Raw genomic sequence first — 20,758 nt, forward strand, 5'->3', positions numbered from 1 at the left:
GGGAAGTTCAGACAAACCTGGAGCAGTGGCCAGGGCTGAGAAGTCTAGCTTTCTCAGCTGTTTGTACCTTTAATTCTTGTCACCTGGGCCCCAGCCAGGCTGGAGCAAATCTGAGACGTGGTGAAGACGATTACGTGGAGACTATCTTCAGGAACTCTCCCCGACATGGGTTTTATTATCCTTTTGTAACCGGACAACCAGTGGGTCCGGGCTGCCTGTCACTACTTGAGCCCATTAAGCAGAGACAGGGTTGAATCATGTAGGAGCGTTTATTCCAGTCCTGCCGGCAGGATGGGAGAGCAGCAGGTCAACCAGAGAAATCTGCTCTGCACCCCACCATCAGCCACTGCTTCTATTGTTGGGTAGAGGGACAGAGATGACATGGGGAAGCAGGAATGACAGGCGTGGGGAAGTGGGCAGGCTGTAATGGTTCCAGGGTACAGGCAATGTGGGCCGGCAGGGGCGGGGGTGCCCAGGAGAGCGGGTACCTCTGGCGCCTCCGGGACTAGACTGTTGAATCTTTCCATGACAGGCAGTTCTCAGAAAAGCAGGACGGACTGCATTCTGATGTCAGCGCCCATGTGCCAGGGCGTACAACTCCCAGCCAGCTTAGAATGTGCTTCCTCTGGTCAGAACAGAACAATCACGGTTAACAGAGCATGGTTAATGTTTCTTGTAACTATAGCTAGTCCCCACTATTCCGTTTCTGCCCCTAACTTTCTGTTTCCCAATGAGAAAACAAAGACACAGGCAGGATTAAAAGGGACCTAGAAGGCAGCGAAGGGGTCTAGGGCTTTACGCCCCAAAGACCCTTGGGGTGTCCTGCCTAATTTGGAGACCAGGACTTGGGAGGCCAAGGACCAGATTTTAAGGGAATTTGAAAAAGTCTTTTGTCAAAGAAAATTCCAAGGAAGGCCCTGGCAGCCAGCCACTCCTCTGTGCAAATCCACTCATTCCCGGTGGGAGTGCCTTTATTCCTGCGTGAGAATACCAGCAACGAGGACGTTAGCCAGCGCTGCTGTGGGGGGAGCCTTAGTCCTCCACTTCTGCAAGGTGAGAGGGAGCCCTATTGGAGGACGTCCAGGGGCTCCGTGTCCTCTCATTGGCTCCTGCTTGTGGGCGGGTTACATTGGGGACTGGGGAGATTAAAGAGAGACGGGTGTCTATTGGGCCATGTTTCTCAGGGGATGGGGCTAATGTTCATTTAAGCCAAATATAAATTCCTCACTCCATCCCCCATTGTGCCCACCTTCCTCCCCGCACTGTCCCTGGTTCACTGCTGTGGCTGGTCTTTCCGTGAACACGCCAAACTCCGGTGCCTCAGGGCCTTTGTGCCTGCTCTACGCTCTGCTCAGGTAGCTCCTCACCTAGTCCATCCTGACTTCTAGTCACTGAGGGCTCAACTCAGGTCACCTCCTTAAAGACCTCCCTTTAGCTCCCCGTGTCTCAGACCCTGTTTTCTGCAGAGCACTGTCAACTGACGGTTGTTGGCACCCCTTCAACAGCAACAGGAACCCCCAACGTGGGGTGTGGTGAAGAAGGAGACTTTATTCAGTGCAAACAGCTCAGTTATGGTTCAGCACGGCTGTGGAACAGCTCGGCTGGAAGGCAGCCCTGGAGCCAGGCCCCTCTCAGACAGCCCTGCTCCTGAGGCTCCACTCTGTTCCAGAGAGGCAGCTTCAGTGTTCCAGCTCAGCCAGGCAGGCTCAGTCTTCAGTGGGAAGGGAAAGTGCCTTCTCAGAGCCAGAGGGGAGCTGGTTTATATGGACAGAAGTCCCTGCCCTTGATCCCTGATTTGTCTATCCACATGTAAATGAGGACTTCAAATCCTCACCATTTGATTGGTCCAAAAGGCACTGTCCTGATTGGTCAGGATAGAGCCACTCTGGTTGCACAGCTCCAATGGGATGGGGGGAAACCTCAGTCTTATTGGTTGAAATAGGATTCCAGGAATCCTATATAATAAAAGGCTAATATGCAAATCAACTGAATGGTGGACCGACCAGTCGCTATGATGTGCACTGACCATCAGGGGGCAGACGCTTAACACAGGAGCTTCCCCGGGTAGTCAGTGTGCTCCCACAGGGTGAGCACAGCTCAGCCAGAAGCCCTGAGCCGGCCTCACAGCTGGCGAGCGCAGCGGTGGTGGCAGGAGCCTCTCCTGCCTCCGTGGCAGCGCTATCCTTATCCTTGCAACTGCCAGACTGCCAGAGGGATCAGGCTGGGCTGAGGGACCTCCCCCATCCCTACCCCTGAGTGCACGAATCTCATGCACCAGGCCTCTAGTTCCTTTATAAGGCTGGCTCAGATGGCAGAAACACAGTGCAGGCACAGTTCAGTGCAGGCTTCTCCCTGAGGTGCAGTTTGCATGAGAGATCTGTGCATGGCTATTGCTGCTAGGGTCTGTGTGTGGGGCCTTTTTAAATTTGAGCCCAGTTAGCCACCAGGAGCCCTTCTTAGTAGGTGTCTTTCTCAGGGTTCACAGCACCCATTGGTGTTTGCAAGTTTTCCTTTTGTCTGTTTCATGTCTGTCTCCCCGACTGAACTATAAGGTCCAGGAGGGAAGCAAGCTCATCCCACTGTTTCCTCAGCACCCAGCGCAGTACCTGGCGTAGTAGGTGCTCAGTAAACATAGGTGGGGATCTCAAGTGGGCTTTCCTGCGACCTGCTTTTCTGCTCTGCTCCCTCCTCCCCCGTGTTAAGCTGGAGAAGGGGGTTGGGAAGCAGGAACAGTGGCCTTTCTCCAGCTTCCGTGAGCCTGGAGGGCGGGTTTAAAGGCAGGGAAGAGACGGGAGGTTCTCTAATTCCCCATCCCAGCCTCCCCAAGCCCAGTTATTTCTGTCACATCAGCCTCAGCCGACAAGCTGGGTCTCCTTATAAAATCCCAAGGAGAGAACAGTGACTCCTGCCTCCATTCTGTTGCACCTCAACCCAACTGCCCCTCCACCACCCACACAAATGAATTTTCTGTTTGCTGCTTACTTTTTAAACTGGGTTTTCTGGGACGCTGCTCAGACAAAGTGGATTAGAGCTGACATGTGAAGAGGTGCCGTACTGCACAGGAGATGGCATCCCATGGGGCTGGAGCTCTGCAGTCAGACCTGGCTCCAGGACCTCCTCGCTGTGTGACCCTAGGCCAAACCGCAACCTCTCTGGGCCTGCTCCCTCAGCTGTAACATTGGGATGAACGGACCTGCCTGCTAGAGCTGACACCGTGGATATACAGCACTTAGCATACTGCTTGGCACTAAAGAGCTATTTTTATTTTTAATTCTTTCATTTTGTTATGAAGGCTCCTGAAGGCAAAGTCCAGTTCAGGCTCTGCCATTCACTGTTGACCTTAGCAAATCCCTTTTCCTCTCTGGAGCTGTTTCCCCACCTGCAAACCGTGTGTGTGTGTGTGTGTGTGTGTGTGTGTGTGTGTGTGTGTGTATTGACTCCAGCAGCTAAAGAGGTAGTTTTGGGCTCAGCACAAAGGAGACACTTGGACAAACATCAGGCTGCATGTCAGGCAGTGAGCGCCCCGTCCCCTCTAGCGCACTGTGTAGAACGCCAGAGCAGGAAGGAACCTCAAACGGCCAAGCCTCTCATTTGAAAGTGTGACAGAGACACAGAGTAACATACCTAGGAGCTTACGATCCCCTGCCTGCCCGTCGGAGGCCCAGTCCATCACGCCATCTACCTGGATGTGCAGAACCATCACCTACAGAGAGCCTGGGTGACAGACATGCCTGGGGTCAGCCATGGGCCTGCTACCAACGAGCTGTGTGCCTTGGCAAAGCGTGGAGCTGCTGCCAGTGCCCCTGCCAGTGGCCTCCACCAGTGGCAGAGGGGAGTGGGTGGACGAACACCCCAGCCCCCACCCCCTTTGCAAAGACACCTCTAGGTATACACGGTGCATGGCTTTCCAAAGCTCCCGGCAGGATCAGGCAGCAGCCGCCCGGCTGGCGCTGTTTGGTAACACACCCTTTACTGCCTCCTGCCCTTCCCTGCCTCCCTGCCCCGCTCCCCACGGGGGGCTTCCTGGGATCCCCTCCTAAACCAACTCATTGCACTTGAGTCCCTGTGTGGAGTCAATGAGTTAATAAAGATAAAGTACTCACAATGGCAGCATGCTTGTTTCATAACAAAAGAGATAAAGAACCTTTACTTGTATAAAACTCCACCCCCTCCCGTTCCAGCCTCCTCAGCAAATACAAATATTAGGTTTAAACAATCTTTGAGACGCACACAAACACACATTACTCAGCGTGAGGCCCGGGCTGGCGTGCAGGCGAAACGTGCCTGGTGTCGGCGTCTGGAACGCCCAGCTCAGCCGGATCTCAGGGCGAAGCTCTCCCTCTGGTCTCTGTGGCTGCAGCCACGGTGTCTGCAGGGCACAGACTGGCCCCAAGGTAGGTGGGTGTGTTTATTCCGGGGATCCCACGCTTACCGGGGTCCCCCAGCAAACTGTCACTGCGTGGTAATCACGGTTTTTCATGTGCTTCTGTTTCCCCTGCTTGACTAAGCCCCCTCCACTGCCCAGATCCTGCTCCGTGTCGGCCTGATGAAGCTGTTGAATGAATGGCACCTCTGGGCTAATCACCACGCTCCCAGGACCGGGTTTCCCATCAGCCCCCCAAAGCCTCCCGATGCGTTCCCATTGCTTGATTAGTTTCTAGGCTCAGCGTCCAGTCCAGTGACATGACAGCAGCGAGGCCCGGGACCGGGCAAGACGTGGGCAACCGAGTGACCAGGTGGACAAACAGGCCTTGGGCGGCGTGACGGGCAGTGGCTGGAGAAGCGTGGGCCGATCAGGTGGCCAAGAGCTCGTTCACAAGCCAAGGTGCCCGGAGCCCCCGGGTCCCTGCAGGTGGCTCTGTGGGCCCCGCTCCTGCGCCTCCCCGCCCGCGGCACGCGCTGAGCTGTCCGTGTTGAGAACAGGGTCCGGCCTCTGCAGCCCGGGGTCAGACAGCCTCACTTCACACGGGCTTCTCCGAGTCTCTCGGCCACGCCAGCCTGGCTGCCCTCCGGGGGGCGGGGTGGGGGGGTTCGCAGGCAGGGCTGAGGCGCGCACAGCAACGAGGGCGCACACCTAGGACGCACTCATGCCTGTGGGCCCCGTGGAGAGCATGGCCACCATTTGGGGGGTCTGGCTTGAGCTCTGAGCATTGCTGGGGCCAGGCTGGAAGAACTGGGGGGCCTTGCCCTCCTCCGAGACACCCAGGGGTGCCAGGGAGGCCGGAGGGAGGCTGGCCTCCAGCAGAACCCCGCCTGGCAGGGGGCTCCCCAGGGGCTCGGAGCTGTCTCCACAGCGGCAGCCACAGCAGCGGGGGGCCACGCCGTGGGCCTCGCCCCGCTCCTCCTGGCCGTGACACTGCTTCAGGTGGCCGCACAGGTGGCAGGTGAGGGCTGAGTACACGAAGCCGCTGCCCAGGTCGTCCCCGCGGGGGGCCGGGGCCTGCTGCAGGGCGAGCGGGCGCTTCTGGCTGTCCTTGCCCTGTGCCACTGGCTCCAGACCGGGGCACTCCGGGGAGCCAATGAGGAGCGAGTTCTGAGGGCTGGGAGGTGGCCCCATGTCCAGCCCGAAGGTGAACAGGGGGGCCGGGGCAGGATCCCCAGGGCTGCCGGAAGCGAGGCCCTGGAGGGGCCTGTAGCACCCCTCCCCACTGCCGGCCTCAGCCCCAGGCGGCCCTGGGCACACGGCTCCGCTGGCCAGCAGGCTGGAGAAGGCCTTGTAGCCGGCTTCTCCGGGCGGGCCGCCCGCCTCGCCGCCCTGGGCGCAGCCCTGCCTCACCGCCTGCGCGAACTGCCGGTAGCCCCCGGGGGCCGAGGGGGGGGCGGCCGCCCGGTGCTGGAGGACGCACTGCCGGAGGCCCTGCTCCCAGGTTTCTGGCTCAGGCTGGAGCGCAGCGGGTGGAGCAGAGAGGACGTTGGGGTCCCTGTCTCCCGGGTATTCGGCCAGCTGCGGGTCTGAGTCGAGCTCTCCAGGACCCGAGGGCGGGCGCAGCAAGCTGCTGAAGCTGCGGTACGAGGGGTTGTCGGTGATGACGGTGGCGGGCAGCTCTGCGACAGCCAGGCCGGCTGGGCTCTGCGTCCGAGTGGCCGGGGGGCGCTCTGGGTCAGAAGGCTGCTCCCTGCCCTGAAGTGAGGCCTCCTGAGGCGCCTCCCCTGGCAACTCAGCCCAAGGCTTCTGAGCACTCGCACCTGCTGAGGGAGGAAGAAGGCAGGACTCCCCCGAGCCCGGCGGGCAGAAGCCCCCGTCCGCGCCCCCGAGGAGGTCCAGGAGCAGGCTCTCCGTCAGCCGGGCCGCGATGCCCGCCCTGCTCTCCTGGAAGCCGGCCCCGCTGCTCTCCGGCGAGGGGCAGGAGCTCCTTCCATCTTCCTCCTCCTGCTCCTCCTCCTCACTCTCCACCGGGGCCTCTAGCAGCTCCAAGCATGTCACCACGCTGATGCTCTCCGGCCAGAGGACCGCGCTGCTGACCTCCACGGGGCGCCGTGCTGGTTGTCCAGGGCCCTGGGCAGGCCCGCTCCTGGCCGCCTTGGAGGAACTGTCACCCCTTTCCACGCCAGGCTCCAGTAAACAGGGCAGGAGCTTAGTCAGACAAGTCTTCCAGTATCTGCAAAAGCAGTTGGGTCAGGTCAGTGTCTCCACTTGAAAAACTCCATTTCATCCCTCAAAACCCAGCTTGAAGCCACCCTGGACTGATGCCTACCTATTGCAGACGGGCCTCCTGGCTTTGCAACCACTGCCTCTCCGTCTACCCCACTCCTGCCCCGGGAGCTCCTGGAAGGCAGGGCCCTGCTGCCTTCGGGATGCCTGGAGCTCAGCACATAACCTGGACCCACTACAAGCTCAGACTACTGAATAAATCAGTCTTTGTCAGGGATGACGGGATTTAAACACACATCAACACGCAGCATAGGGGATGCCCACTCAGGACGGCTGCCGGGTCCAGGGCTCCCCGCGTCCTGAGTCCCCTGCGGTGCCAGGTCTAAACTTTAGCTACTGCTCCGTGGGAGGCCCAGAGGCCCTGGGGGCGGCGCTAAGGAGGCTAATGTGCTGGTGGCATCCTCAGGGCGTAGGACAGTGGTGTTTGCCAACCAGTATGCAATTATGTCAGCACTTTGCAACGGGCACCACTGCCCGGGTACTTGACTCTACAGCCTCGCTCAGGCCAGAGTGCACCCCCAAGGGGGCTCAGCACCTGCCTGACCCACCCAGGGAAATTCAGGGGCCCCGCCAGCAGCTACCTTCCCAGACCACTCCTCCCCCTGCACCCTTCAAAGGAACAGTGCTGAATGCCAAGGAAGAGAAGGCAGACATGGAGCGGGGAGGGACCCCGCTCTCAAGATGGGGCCCACTGCGCCAATTCCACCCCCTTCCCAATCCACACGGGCTCTGACCGAAGTTCATATACGTACGGGCACTTGGCTGGTTCCTGGCCCCCAGTGGTCTTCCCCCATGGTGGCACCTGAAACACCGAGACAGCCAATGAGCAGAGCGGAGAGGCCTCCTGCCAGCCTGGCCACGGCGAGCTCCGCGTTCGCGGTGGGAGGACTGCAGGCCCTGCCGTCGCCTGGGCCGGAGGTCAGACCAGGCCACAGCAGCTCCCGGAGCCTCAGTCCCTGGGAGGGAGGGAGGCCGCCCTAATGTTAAGTTGCTGTGGCTGAAGGCAAAAATGGCCACTGTTGTCGGCAGCTCCCACGCCCCTTGGATCTGGCCTGGCCCTGTGACTTGCTTTGGGCAACAGAAGGTGGTATGTGACCCTGTGCCCACGGGCCAGCCTGTGGGAGGATGACACACGGCTCAGTCACTCCGCGGCCCAGGCGAGAGCCAGACAACCGCAGGACCGGAGCGTGAGGCCGCTGGGGACGAGCCCGCCCAGGGAGCTGCCCTGCCCGGCCCAGACCCCCTCCCGACCCCACTGCTGAGCGACCTGCAGAAGCAAGGGCTACAGATAGGTCTCGTTTCAACCAATTTTCGGGATAATTTGCTGCACAGCAAAAGCTGACTGACACGTGGACGACGCTGACTCTGTGCAGGGCCCGGTGACACACACTTCACATGCACCGTCTCGGCGAATTCCAACCATTACATGAACACTGCACACCCCACACGAGGAAACCGAGGCTCCGAGAAGTTAAGCCACTCGCTCAAACCCAGCCCACTCTGCCCGTGAGTGGCAGAGCCAGGGTTCACAGTCAGCACCACCGACTCCAGAGCCTGCCAGAGGGTCGCTGGAGACCTGAAGGACCGGCACCCGCCCCTCCCTCCGAGAGAGCCCCGATGAGCTCAGGCAAACCACACGTGGCCGCCGCTCAGGGCTGGCCGCCTGGCTGGCCTCACGGTATTCCCGCTCCTTGCAGGTGAAGGTTAGGAACGAGCATGTGATGCAACTCAGGCCAATGAGAAATGAGGGGATTGGCTGGCGCTTTGGCAGCAGCTTCCTGCTCGTAAGAGGAACACACAGGAGCTGAGTGCCCTCTCCCTGGCCTCTTGGCCTCCTGCCCGGGTGCAGGTACCTCCCCAGGGGACGACAGGCAGGTGACCGCAGGGGCCATCTCCTCCCAAGGGAGGGAACCCACCCAAGGCTGAAAAGAGGCTCTGAAAGCCGGGGGTGGGGGGGGGCAGCCTGTGGGCCCCCGATGGACACACTGGGCTGCAGAATCAACCTGCGCTGGGACCTTCCTGACGGCTCAGGTGCAAACCCAAAGCCAGTGAGTATCTAACATCCCAGACGCCTGAATCCTAGTTCCTGCTGGGAGCAGTCACAGCATCGGACCAGCCACTCTCCTACCTGAGCCTCCCGGGTGACAACCGCCACGAGGGGGCTGCGGGCCGGGCTGGGGATTCGGTCCCACCATTCTTTCTTAATCCTGAAAAAGAAAAGGGAAACGCGTTGGTCCCTCCTCCCAAAGAAATGATCACATCGCCAGTTCTCCCTAGGGGTCAGGACCATGTTGATTGGTGTTGGAGGTCTCACCCTAAGCCCAGGGGACAGGTCCTACTGCCAACCCCATTCACAGATGAGCAGACTGAGGCTCACAGGGCTGAAGGGACAGCTGGCCGCAGAGGAGCCGGTTCGTGCCCCAGCATTTTGCTACCCAGAACGGAGCTCCCGACTCGCCGCCTCTGTCCTCAGTGGGAACAAGCCCAGGGAAGCAGGAGGGACTCAAGCTGCGGAGAATTCGGGGTGTGCCCATCAGCAGTCCCCCACGGAGCACTGAGAGCCAGGCCAGGGGAGGCCTGAGAAGCCCAGGAGACCCTGGGAGAAATAGGTTCCTTCCCTCCCCTGGTCGGCCTGGAGCCATGGAGTGTCAGCTCTGAGGGAAGGTCCTCAGATTGCCCTGGATCAGCCTCCGCTGACTCCACTGTCAGTCACCGTGCTGTACTGAGCACCTACTATGTACCACTCACTGTGCCAGGCCTCGGGGACACAACAGTGAACAAGACAGACAAAAGCCCCGCCCTCACGTAGCTGACCTTCTAGAAGAGGAGACAGACAGAAATAACTACAGGACATTAATTATGGCATCCAGCGCCATGAGTGAAAACGAAGAAGATAAAGGAATAGAGAGGAATGGAGGGTGTGATCCAGGAAGGCCTCCCTGAGGAGGTGGCCTCTGAGTGGCGACTGAAAGTGGAAGAGGAGCGAGTCATGGCGATGTCAGGGGAAAGGGCTTTCCAGGTAGGGGCACAGGGAGTGCAAAGGTTTGGAGGGAACTTGCTTGGTGCGTTCAAAGAACAGCAAGAAGGCTGGAGTGCTGGACAGTGAGTGGGGCTGGGAGCACAGGCGATGGGGAAACTGAGGCTCAGAGAAGGGGAAAAGACCAGCCCACAGTGGCTAGGAGGTGTCAGTGACAAGACACGGAGAGGAAAGCTTCAACCCCTGCACACTTACTGTGTGCCCAGCGGAGTGCGGGACACTCGCTCAATCCTCGGCCATCACTAATCCTCACATAGTGAGGGAGGACTCACTAGTCCCATTTCAGAGATGGGAGGACTGAGGCTCTGAGACACCATGTTTCCTGAAAACCAGGCTCCTCTCCTTCTACCTAACAACACACTGTGATCCAAGACTCTCTTAGACTCTTAGGACTGACGAAATACGTTCTCGCTCTCTCTCAGCCTCCAAAGGAGGAGCCAGTCACACAGCTACCAGCGCCAGGGCCAGACCCGAGCCCAGGTCTCCCGACTGTCAGGGCAATCGGCTAGAATTCCTCAGTCTATTGTCACCTGCCCCCAACTGTCTGGACCACACCCCGGGCATGATCCACCTCCTTTTCCCAAGGATAGGCCCCTCCCAGCCCCACCCTGGCCAGCTCCTTCCCCCAGGCAGGCCTCAGCTCAAATATCCCCTACCCCCCCCGCCCCCACCCCCCTACCCACCCCCACCCCCCGACACAGCGCCCGGGACATCTGTGCCCTGCACCCGGTTTATTTCCTTCAGCGCTTGGGTTGCTGTGGGAGACGCCATGGCTGTCTGTAGACCTGACATCGGTCTCCCACAAGGAGCAGAGTCCTGTGGGTTTTGTTTCAGCTGTTGCCTCAGTGCCTCGCACACAGTAGCCGCTCAATAAACACTTATGGTTGAACGAGGACTGCCAGCTGACCGATGAGGAGGGACTCCTGCCCACTCCCCACCCCGGGGGCTGGCCCAGGCTCACTTGAGGATGCTGAAGTAGCAGGACAGGCAGACGACCACGATGACGATGCAGGAGATGCCGACGGCAAGCGGGAGGTGCTGCTCCCAGGGCCGCTCGTAGTCTGGAAGTGGGAGGGAACCGTGAGCCCGCGTCGTGCTAAGTACAGCCGGGTCTCCATTTCCCCGGCTGGAGACCGGGGCCTCAGGACAATGGCTCCCCGAGGGCCCCCCCAAGCCCTCCCGCCTCAGCCCCTGCTGCCCTCCCCTTGCACCCTGAGCCCTTGCCACACCGGCCCCCTTGCTGCCCCCTGCTCCTCCACGCTCAGTGCCAGCTCAGGGTCTTGAACTTGCTGCTCTTTCCTGAAGCACAGAGGTCAAGGGCAGTGACTCTGGCCCTGGACGACCTGAGTTCAAAGCCTGGCTCTGTCATATCCTCACTGGTGACCCAGGACACGTCCCTCACACTCTCCGTGCCTCGGTTTCCTCACCGGTACAATGGGGTTAACAATAGTACTCATTTCACGGGGAGTTGTGAGGGTCACGCGACTTACTACCCACGGCACTCAGAACAGGGCCTGCACCCCATAGCTGCTATCACCTACGCACAGCGGGCTCCTCTCCTCCTTCACCTCACCCTCGCCAGCTCCAAAAACTCTCCCCACGCCCTGTCTACCATCACTCCGTCCCCTTTCCCTGCTTTACTGTCTTCCAGACCCACTGCCGCCTGGGTCTGGGTTGATCTGATTTCCTCTTTTCTGTATGTTTATTTTCTGTCTCCCCCTCCCCTGAGTGCCAGTTCCAGAAGGGCAGGATTTCTGTCTGTTTTGTTCCCTGAGCTGCTATATGAACCTGGGAAGGTCCACATGTAAGACTTCATTTTATGTGAGATAATTCAACATTTCTATTGCAAAAGCCATGTGATCAAGTTGCAAAGAGTTGCTTTGGGGATGCAGCTACAAGTGAGGGCTACATTCCCCAGAATCCCTTGCAGCTACGTGTGGCCATGTGGCCAGTTTCACCAATAGAACTTGAGAAGGAATGATGTGTCACTTCAGGCTAAGGCTTTTTAAAAAAGTGTATGTTTTCATTGATTTTTGAAGGAGAGGAAGGGAGAAAAAAAGAGACAGAAACACTGATGAGAGAGAAACATTGATCAATTGGCCACCTCCTGCACGCCCCCCACTGGGGATTGAGCCCACAACCCGGGCTTGTGCCCAGGCCAGGAATCGAACCAGTTACCTCTCAGTGCATGGTACAATGTTCATCCAGCCAGGCCAGGCTAAGGCTTTTAAGAAGCAGGGAGGTCTCCCTGCTCTCCTTCCCCTTTTGGTTGGATGCAGACAATGGCAGGGCCCTTCGAGATCCTTAACTTGGGGTCCACAGACCTCCAACAAGGTTGCAGACAGAATTCAGAGGTCTGGGACTTGGGTGGGAAAGAAATGGCATCTTTATTTTCACTCACTTCTGACACCTCGCATTTCCTCCCGTTAGGAATGGAGGGAGCATCAGCAGTCACTCAGCTGCCAACAGACATCACAGCTGTTCTCCTACCACATTGCCGCTGCCAGATCACAAAACGTCACTTATCTCACCCGCTTTCCAGTGACAGTATTGATGAGAACTGCCCTCGCTCCTGTTTCTAATGTGTTAACAGAGAAGCATATCTTCCCAGATCACAAACATATTTAAGGTATTTTATAATTGCATTTCAATAAAACTAGTTTCCCCTGTAGCCCTCTGTGCTTTATTTTATGCCTTTAAAAACGTTATTCTGAATGGGTCCTCAGGCCTCCCTGACTGCCCAAGGGTCCATGACACACAAGGTTAATCATCTCTGTCCTAGAGAGAGATGGAGCCACGGGAGGAAGACCACCCTCAGACCAGCACAGTTCGCGCTGGGCTGTTACACAAATGGAAGCACATTTCCACAGGGGAAAGCGCGGACCTCCTGGGCACCTGTCCCTGCAGCCTCGCCTGCCCGCCGGGGCAGTGCGCCCTGTCAGCCGTTCCTCTGTTACCTGCCGTGGAGGCGTCCTAGGACGGAAACCCGGACGCTCGGCCAGGGCCAGGGTCTGGGCACAGCGTGAAGTGGGGAGGATTCTCACTGCTCAGCACTCTCCACGGATACTCACCGTGAAGCCACTTGACAGGGGGGCTCCACTCGCTCCACAGGCTGTTGTAGCTCGGAGCCCAGGCTCGCACCCGCGCGCGGTAGCGGGCCCCAGGCTTCAGGGTGCTGGCTGGGAAGCGGAGGGTGGGCTCCTTGTAGGTCACATTCCGGACTAGGAACTGGGGGAGGAAAGGAAGACATTACCGCTCAGCTGGGGGCGGGCCGTACCACCCCCACTCGGGCTGCTGTCCTTGGCTGGCCCCACGGAGTGTAAGAGCCGCCAGCCTGGTATTTATTGGGTCATTCCTCCAACGCAGGCAGTTTGGCACCTCCATGGCTGTGACCGGACTCGAGTGAGATGGGTCAGGAAACCGGCCCACCCTACCCCCACTGACCGGCCCTACGACATGACTGGGGCGAGTCGGAACCTCTCTGAGCTTTAGTTTCCTCATCTGTAAGTTGAGGGCAAGGGTCCCTACTGTCACTTTCGGGCTGTGTGACCTTAGGTTAGTGACAGAACCTCTCTGGACCTCAATTCCTCTTCTGCAATGAGGGTAAAAGTGCCTGCCTCCCAGGGTTGCTATGAGGATTAAATGGGTTGATGCAGGGAAGTGCTTAGGACAGGGCCTGGCACACAGGGAGCGTGATGATCTTTCCGATGCAGACAGAGAGCTCAAAGGGCTCTCTAGAGCAGGCGTCCTCAAAACTACGGCCCGCGGGCCACATGCGGGTGTTTTTGCCGTTTTGTTTTTTTACTTCAAAATAAGATATGTGCAGTGTGCATAGGAATTTGTTCATAGTTTTTTTTTTTAACTATAGTCCGGTCCTCCAACGGTCTGAGGGACAGTGAACTGGCCCCCTGTTTAAAAAGTTTGAGGACCCCTGCTCTAGAGCCTCACATCCAGCCCAGGCACATGGCCCTGAACCTCAACCTCCCCAACCTCCCGCGCCCCCGCGCCCCGCCCACCCGGCCCAGTCACATGGCCCCAATCTCAGCCCCACCCACCCGGCCCAGTCACATGGCCCCAATCTCAGCCCCGCCCACCCGGCCCAGTCACATGGCCCCAATCTCAGCCCCACCCACCCGGCCCAGTCACATGGCCCCAATCTCAGCCCCACCCACCCGGCCCAGTCACATGGCCCCAATCTCAGCCCCGCCCACCCGGCCCAGGCACATGGCCCAGACCCGGCCCACCCAGCCCAGGCACATGGCCCCAATCTCAGCCCCGCCCACCCGGCCCAGGCACATGGCCCAGACCCGGCCCACCCAGCCCAGGCACATGGCCCCAATCTCAGCCCCGCCCACCCGGCCCAGGCACATGGCCCAGACCCCGCCCACCCAGCCCAGGCACATGGCCCCAATCTCAGCCCCGCCCACCCGGCCCAGGCACATGGCCCAGACCCCGCCCACCCAGCCCAGGCACATGGCCCCAATCTCAGCCCCGCCCACCCAGCCCAGGCACATGGCCCCAATCTCAGCCCCGCCCACCCAGCCCAGGCACATGGCCCCAATCTCAGCCCCGCCCACCCGGCCCAGGCACATGGCCCAGACCCGGCCCACCCAGCCCAGGCACATGGCCCCAATCTCAGCCCCGCCCACCCGGCCCCCACTGGGAAGACTTCCAAGACTGTAGCTGAGTGGACAAGGTAAGATGATGATTAGTAGGTGTTGTCTGCTGCCTGTTGTGTTAAAAAAAAATGGTGTCTGACAAACTGAGGGCCCCAGGATCCCCCCTTGTATCTTGCCCTTGTACGGTCCCTCCTCTTGAGTGTGGGCAGGACTGTGACTTGTTTCTCACCCACAGAACATGCAAAGGTGATGGTGTGTGGGACCGCATGCGTGTTATTACATCATGTGAGACCGTCATTCCGACTCCCCGGGATGCCCTCTCTCCCTGGCTGGTGGGAGAAGGCCACGAGGGAAGAACGGAGGGTGGCCTCCAGCTGAGGGCCCGCAAGGACCTGAGGCTCTCGGCCCAACAGCCCACGGCACACGGATGCGGCCAACCTCACAGGAGCCCGGGAGCCATCCTTCCCTGTGAGCCTCAGGCCATACTGCAGCCCTGGCCACGCCGTGGTTGCTGCCGGGGACCCAGCGAGGCCGTGCCCAGACTCCTGACCCCCAGAAACGATGGGGCGGCGGATGTGAGCTGTTTAAAGCAGCTGTGTGTGGTGGCGTTATGTGCAGCCACGGAAGGCTGAGTGAACGTCACACCTGCTTGCACAGACGTAAATCTGGAAGGACACACCTCAGGCCTCTGCCGGCTCCAGCGGCCCCCCTTCCCTCCTCGCACGAGGCAGCGCCGGGGCCAACCTCTGGGGAGAGGAACTGGAGGTTGAGGTTGGAAGAGAAACACATTTCCATCCTAAGTCCTTTTCTACCATTTACATTTTTTTACGTCATATAAATATTACTTTTTTAAAAAAAATAAGATGAAATAAAAATCTGTTGTTCAAGATAAATTCTGCCGGCAAGTGGGTGGCCTGAACCCTGTGCCTGGGGCTCCTCCCCGTGCCGGTCCCTCCCTTCGCGGCTCTCCCTCCTCCTCTGGCCGCTGCAGCTCGGCTTGGAGGCTGGGAGCGAGTTGGGGGAAATGTCTTGTGTGAAGGGAGCTGAGGGAGGCTGCACGACAGGAGGCAAAACCTTGGCAGGTTCTGGAGAAACGGGGGAAGCGGAGCTTTCGGGGGGGGGGGTGGAATAAGGGGGACAGGGGCTGTGGGAGACGGGGCTGGGACGGGACAACGCTGTCTTCCTTTCTTTCTAGACCTGAGATGTTTGAGCTGGAAGCAGCAGCTGGATCTGGTTCAGCAAAGGAATCGGACACCCTGGAGAGAGCGGGGACTGGGAAATGTGTCCTGGGAAACGAGAGAGCCGGAGCCTGCGAGGGACTGCCTGTGGCGGGCTGGTGTTTAACAGAAAGGCCGCCGTCGGGGAGACCGCGTCTGAGGACAATCCTGGGCAGGGCCAGAGCTCGGCTCTGGAGTTGAAGTCCTGGCCTCGAAGCCCAGCTCTGCCTCCAGTTGAGACGTGGGGAGGGGTGTCTCAGCAGCCTCTGCCCCACCAACAAGAAGCTGGACCTGACTTCTGAGGCCTGGGGCAGCCCCAGCCCAGGCACACTGACCAACTCTGTCCACTGCCAGAGCCCGGCCAGGCCGTTTCCCGTCCCCAGTCTCCTTGGGGAGCCACCCCCGCTCCTCCCCTCTGGCTCATTCCCACCCCATCAGGCCTGGGTGGAGCTGACCCCACCTGAAGCTCCAGAGGTGAGCATGTGACTCCCCCTGGCCGATCGGAGCACAGCCAGCACCCTCTCTCCTGCCCACAGCCTGTGATGGGTCGAGATTGGCCAATGGCCCAAGCCAGGCAAGTGAGCATCGAACTGGTCCCGGGACGTTTACTGAGAATCACTGGGCAGAAGAGCACTTGGGACCAGCGCCTGGAGCTGCTCCTGGGCACGGCGGCCACATGAGGGAAGAGCCCGCCTGAAAATGGAGCCAAGGCGGAAGCAAGCAGGGCCGAGCGACGGAGAGATTCCTGGGAGCTGGGTCCAGCCGTGATAAGCAGATAAGTAAATGTCTTTGGACCCTTATCTCACCCCCAGACTATACCCTGACCAGGCACGGCACCTGGGAGGACTGATGGACCAAGCCCCGCCTCTCCCACCTGCTCCGAGCCTCGCAGTGTGTGCGCCCCATTCCTGCCCCTACCCCACGGCCAAGGAGGAACCACGCCTGAGAGATGGAAATGAGCATCACCAGCTCCCGCGTGCCAGGAAGAGAGGCAGCAGCAGCAGAAGCCAACGTGGGGGCTTCGGATGTCTGGGCCCAGGACACGGGGCATGGCTCAGCGCAGGCCTCAACACTCTGGTGGAGGGGTTACAGGTCAGCGCGGGCCTCGACACTCTGGTGGAGGGGTTACAGGTCAGCGCGGGCCTCGACACTCTGGTGGAGGGGTTACAGGTCAGCGCGGGCCTCGACACTCTGGCGGAGGGGTTACAGGTCAGCGCGGGCCTCGACACTCTGGCGGAGGGGTTACAGGCCGGGCATGGGGGGCGGGGGGAAGACGGAGTTTCCAAGGCCGTGGCACTCGGGAGAAAAGGAGGAGGATGTTTATAACACCCTTTGTGCTGGGCATGGAGCTCAGCTGTGCCAGCCACTTCCTGCTCTCATAGCCCTCTTATCCCCATGTTACAGATGAGAAAACAAGGCACAAGGAGGGTAAGTGGCAAGCTCGACATCATGCAGCGGCAAGTGGCAGGGCAGGTACTGGCACCCAGTTCTGGGGGACGCCAGGCCCAGGGTGACCCCCACCCCCACCTGCAACTAAAATAGCAGCCCCGCTGTCCTGTGTCCTTGCGTCCGGCCGCTAGTATCTACTTGATAGGCCAGCACTGCCTGCGTCCATGCCTCATCTAGAACAGAACCGGCTCTGCTGGGCCCAGAAGGCAAGTATCAGCCGCCACGAGTGTCACATGGAAGTCACCGCAGTGAGACCCGGCGATGGCCCTAAATTACGGCTGGACTGTGTCCCAGGGAGGCTCTGAGCCACGCCTCCTCCTATGGCGGGAAGGGTTACTAAGCCAGTCAGCTCCGCTGAGACGCCTGCCTTGACCAGTCAGGGTCGGGATAGAGACGATGCTGAGTGAGGGTGTCACGGTGGGACTCGGTCATTTGAGAGGGTTCCTGAAATCTCAGTGCCCCTCCGGCCCCTGGGACACACAGCTGTGCCCAGAGCCTCCTTTACAGGGAGGAGCAGAGCCCACAAATCACGTCCCTTCTCTGCACACCTGGCGCCAGGCCAGGGGTGGAGGGACAGAAGCCGGGACTCTAGGTCCCTGGCTGCGGTCAGCCGGGCTCCTCTCTGTCTCCCACCCTGGGGCGGGGTCTCCGCTCCCCGAGTCCCAGGAGGTGGTGCAGAACCCCCACGTGGCCACTCACCTCCGTGGGGTCGTCTTCATTTGAAATGTTGACCAGGTAGGAGAGCTTGGAGTGCAGGCTGCCGTTGGGAGGGTACGGGTCGCTCCAGGTCAGCTGCCACATGTGGGAGTCCGTGGCGTTAACCGTGAGGTTTCCGGGGGCCCTGGGTTTCACTGGGGAGAAGCGGGGCCTGGTGAGGGCTTGTGGGCCCTCAGAACCCAGGCCACTGAGGTTTTTAGCCAACACCACCTCCGCATACATTTGTAGGCACCACGTAGATTCAGTCATAACAGTTACAATCCCAGCACGCACTCCAGCGTTGCTCCATTTCTCCCTGGAGCCACAGGGAACCCAACACATATACGCCAAATAACCCAAACTTCGGCGTTTACACTTTGTCCTTCACACTTTTAGCCACATCTGTGAGCTATATTATGTACTATGTATTTTTCTTTATTTTGATTCATGTGTTTAAACTTGGGCTCTTTTTAAGCAATCATACCAGTGAGATCACAAGTATATAATATGCATTAAAATCATGCCCAAGCCGGTTTTGCTCAGTGGATAGAGAGTTGGCCTGAGGACCAAAGGGTTCCGGGTTCGATTCCGGTCAAGGGCACGTACCTCAGTTGCAGGCTCCTCCCCAGCCCAGGCCCTGATCAGGGCTCATGCAGGAGGCAACCAATCGATGTGTTTCTCTCACATCGATGTTTCTCTGTCTTTCCCTTTCTCTTCCACTCTCTCTAAAAATCAATGAAAATAAATATCCTTGGGCGAGGATTTAAAAAAATCAACAAACACGTTCATGGGCTTGTTCATGGGTCCATTTGAATAACCCTGGGCCACCAGCGGGTGAGCGGGCCCTTCAGGAACTGCTGGTGGAGTGGCGGAGGCTGCGAGACCCTGCCTCTCCTGCTCAGGACTGTGTGACCTTAGGCAGGTTACTTGCCTTCTCCGCACTACAGTTTATTCAACTGCAAAATGGGGGTAAGAACTCTCTTCTGGAAACTGAGGCTCAGAGAGGTAATGTGACTTGCCCAAGGTCACACAGCAATAAATGGTGTTTTGTGGGCTTCTGAAAATCTTTATTGTTGAAAGTATTACATATGTTCCCATTTTTCCTCACTGACCCCATCTAGCCCACCCCGCCTCCTGCCCCAGGCCTCCACCACCCTATTGTCTGTGCCCATGGGTTATGAATACATGCATACAAGTTCTTTTGCTGATCTCTTCCCTCCCTCCCTCCCACCCACCCCTGCCTTCCCTCTGAGATGCGACAGTTTCCCATGCTTCTATGTCTCTGGATCTATATATTTTTTCTATTTATTTCATGCCATTATTTTTTTCCACTTAGATATATTTTTTCTATCTTTATTGTTAAAAAGATAATCTTTTTTCTCCCATTGGCCTCTTATAACCCTCCCCTCTCTCCCCCAACCTCCACCACCTACCTTATTGTCTGTGCCCATGGGTTATGCATACATGCATACAAGTTCTTTGGTTGATTTCTTTCCATCCACCCACCCTCCCCCGCCTTCCATCTGAGGTTCCACACTCTGTTCCATGCTTCTATGTCTCTGGATCTATTTTGTTCATCAGTTTATTTTGTTCATTAGACTCCACATATGAGTGGATCATGTGACACTTGTCTTTCTCTGACTAGCTTATTTCGCTTAGCACAATACTCTCCAGGTCCCTCCATGCAGTCTCAAAGGATAAGCGGTCCTTCTTTTTTACTGCTGCATAGTATTCCATGGTGTAAATATGCCACCGCTTTTTTATCCACTCATCTACTGATGGGCACTTGGGCTGTTTCCAGATCTTAGCTATTGTAAGTTGTGCTGCTATGAACATAGATGTGCATGTGTTCTTTCTTTTAATTTTTATTTTTTCAAAATATGTTTTCATTGATTTCAGAGAGGAAGGGAGATGGAGAGAGAGGTAGGAACAACAATTATGAGAGAGAGTCATCGAATGGTTGCCTCCTGCATGTCCCACACTGGGGATTGAGCCTGCAACCCAGGCATGTGCCCTGGCTGGAATCAAACCGTGGCCTCCTGGTTCATAGGTTGATGTTCAACCACTGAGCTATGCCAGCTGGGCTATATGTTCTTTCTGATTGGTGTTTCAGGCTTCTTAGACTATATTACTAGAACTGGGATCACTGGGTCAAATGGCAGTTCCATTTTTAATTTTTAGGAGACTCCACACTGATTTCCGTAGTGGCTGCACCAGGCTGCATTCCCACCAGCAGTGTATTAGGGTTCCTGTTTCTCCACATCCTCTCCAGCACTTATTGTTTGTTGATTTGTTGATGGTAGCCATTCTGACAGGTGTGAGGTGTGGTACCTCATTGTCATTTTAATTTGCATCTCTCTGATGATTAATGACATTGAGCATTTTTCCATATGTCCACTTTGGAGAAGTGTCTATGTAGGTCTTCTGTTCATTTTTTGATTGGGTTGTTTTTCTTTTTTTGATTTGTATGAGCACTTTATATATTTTGGATATTAACCCCTTATCAGACATATCATTGGCAAATATGTTCTCTCATACAGTGGGTTCCCTTTTCATTTAGATGCTATTTTCTTTTGCTGTGCAGAAGCTTTTTATTTTGATGTAGTCTATTTATTTTTTCTTTTGTTTCTCTTGCCCTAGGCGTTGTATCAGTGAAAATTTTGCTACATGACATCTCTAATATTTTGCTACCTATGTTTTCTTCAAGGATTTTTATGTTTCATGACTTACATTTAAGTATTTTATCCATTTTGAGTATATTCTTGTGTATGGTCTAAGTTGGTGGCCTAGTTTCTTTTTTTTTTTTTGCCTGTGTCTCCAATTTTTCCAACACCATTAATTGACGAAACTGTCTGTACTCCATTGTATGCTCTTGCCTCCTTTAGTGAAGAGTAATTAGCATTATGGGTTGGGTCGATTTCTGGGGTCTCCGTTCTGTTCCATTGATTTGTGCCAGTACCAGGCTTTGTAGTATAATTTGATATCTGCTCTTGTGATCCCTCTAACTTTGTTCTTTTTTCTCAGGATTGCTGCAGCTATTCAGTCTTTTTATTATTATTATTATTATTATTATTATTATTATTATATA

At 57.2% G+C, this 20,758-nt stretch overlaps 1 protein-coding gene across 5 annotated transcripts in view; it reads right to left on the reverse strand.

Moving 5' to 3' along the window:
- Nucleotides 1-382: 382 nt before the first annotated feature.
- The window catches only part of LOC307112825 (interleukin-4 receptor subunit alpha-like), a 45,592-nt gene continuing 25,216 nt past the window's right edge, over nt 383-20,758 (reverse strand). For 2 of the 5 annotated variants that reach the window (XM_079793889.1, XM_079793890.1), the window contains exons 5-10: nt 17,674-17,825; nt 12,761-12,917; nt 10,651-10,750; nt 8,781-8,859; nt 7,405-7,454; nt 3,155-6,599 (exon numbers count right to left, since the gene is read on the reverse strand). In XM_079793889.1, coding sequence (XP_079650015.1) covers nt 5,075-6,599; nt 7,405-7,454; nt 8,781-8,859; nt 10,651-10,750; nt 12,761-12,917; nt 17,674-17,825 — 2,063 coding nt within the window. In that variant the 3' untranslated portion in view covers nt 3,155-5,074. Of the gene's footprint in view, nt 626-3,154; nt 6,600-7,404; nt 7,455-8,780; nt 8,860-10,650; nt 10,751-12,760; nt 12,918-17,673; nt 17,826-20,758 lie in introns of those variants that run through there. The other 3 variants (XM_079793888.1, XM_079793887.1, XR_013814756.1) reach the window with 2 other exon arrangements.

This window comes from Cnephaeus nilssonii (genome assembly GCF_951640355.1).
Source record: "Cnephaeus nilssonii genome assembly, chromosome: 2".
Taxonomy (NCBI): domain Eukaryota; kingdom Metazoa; phylum Chordata; class Mammalia; order Chiroptera; family Vespertilionidae; genus Cnephaeus; species Cnephaeus nilssonii.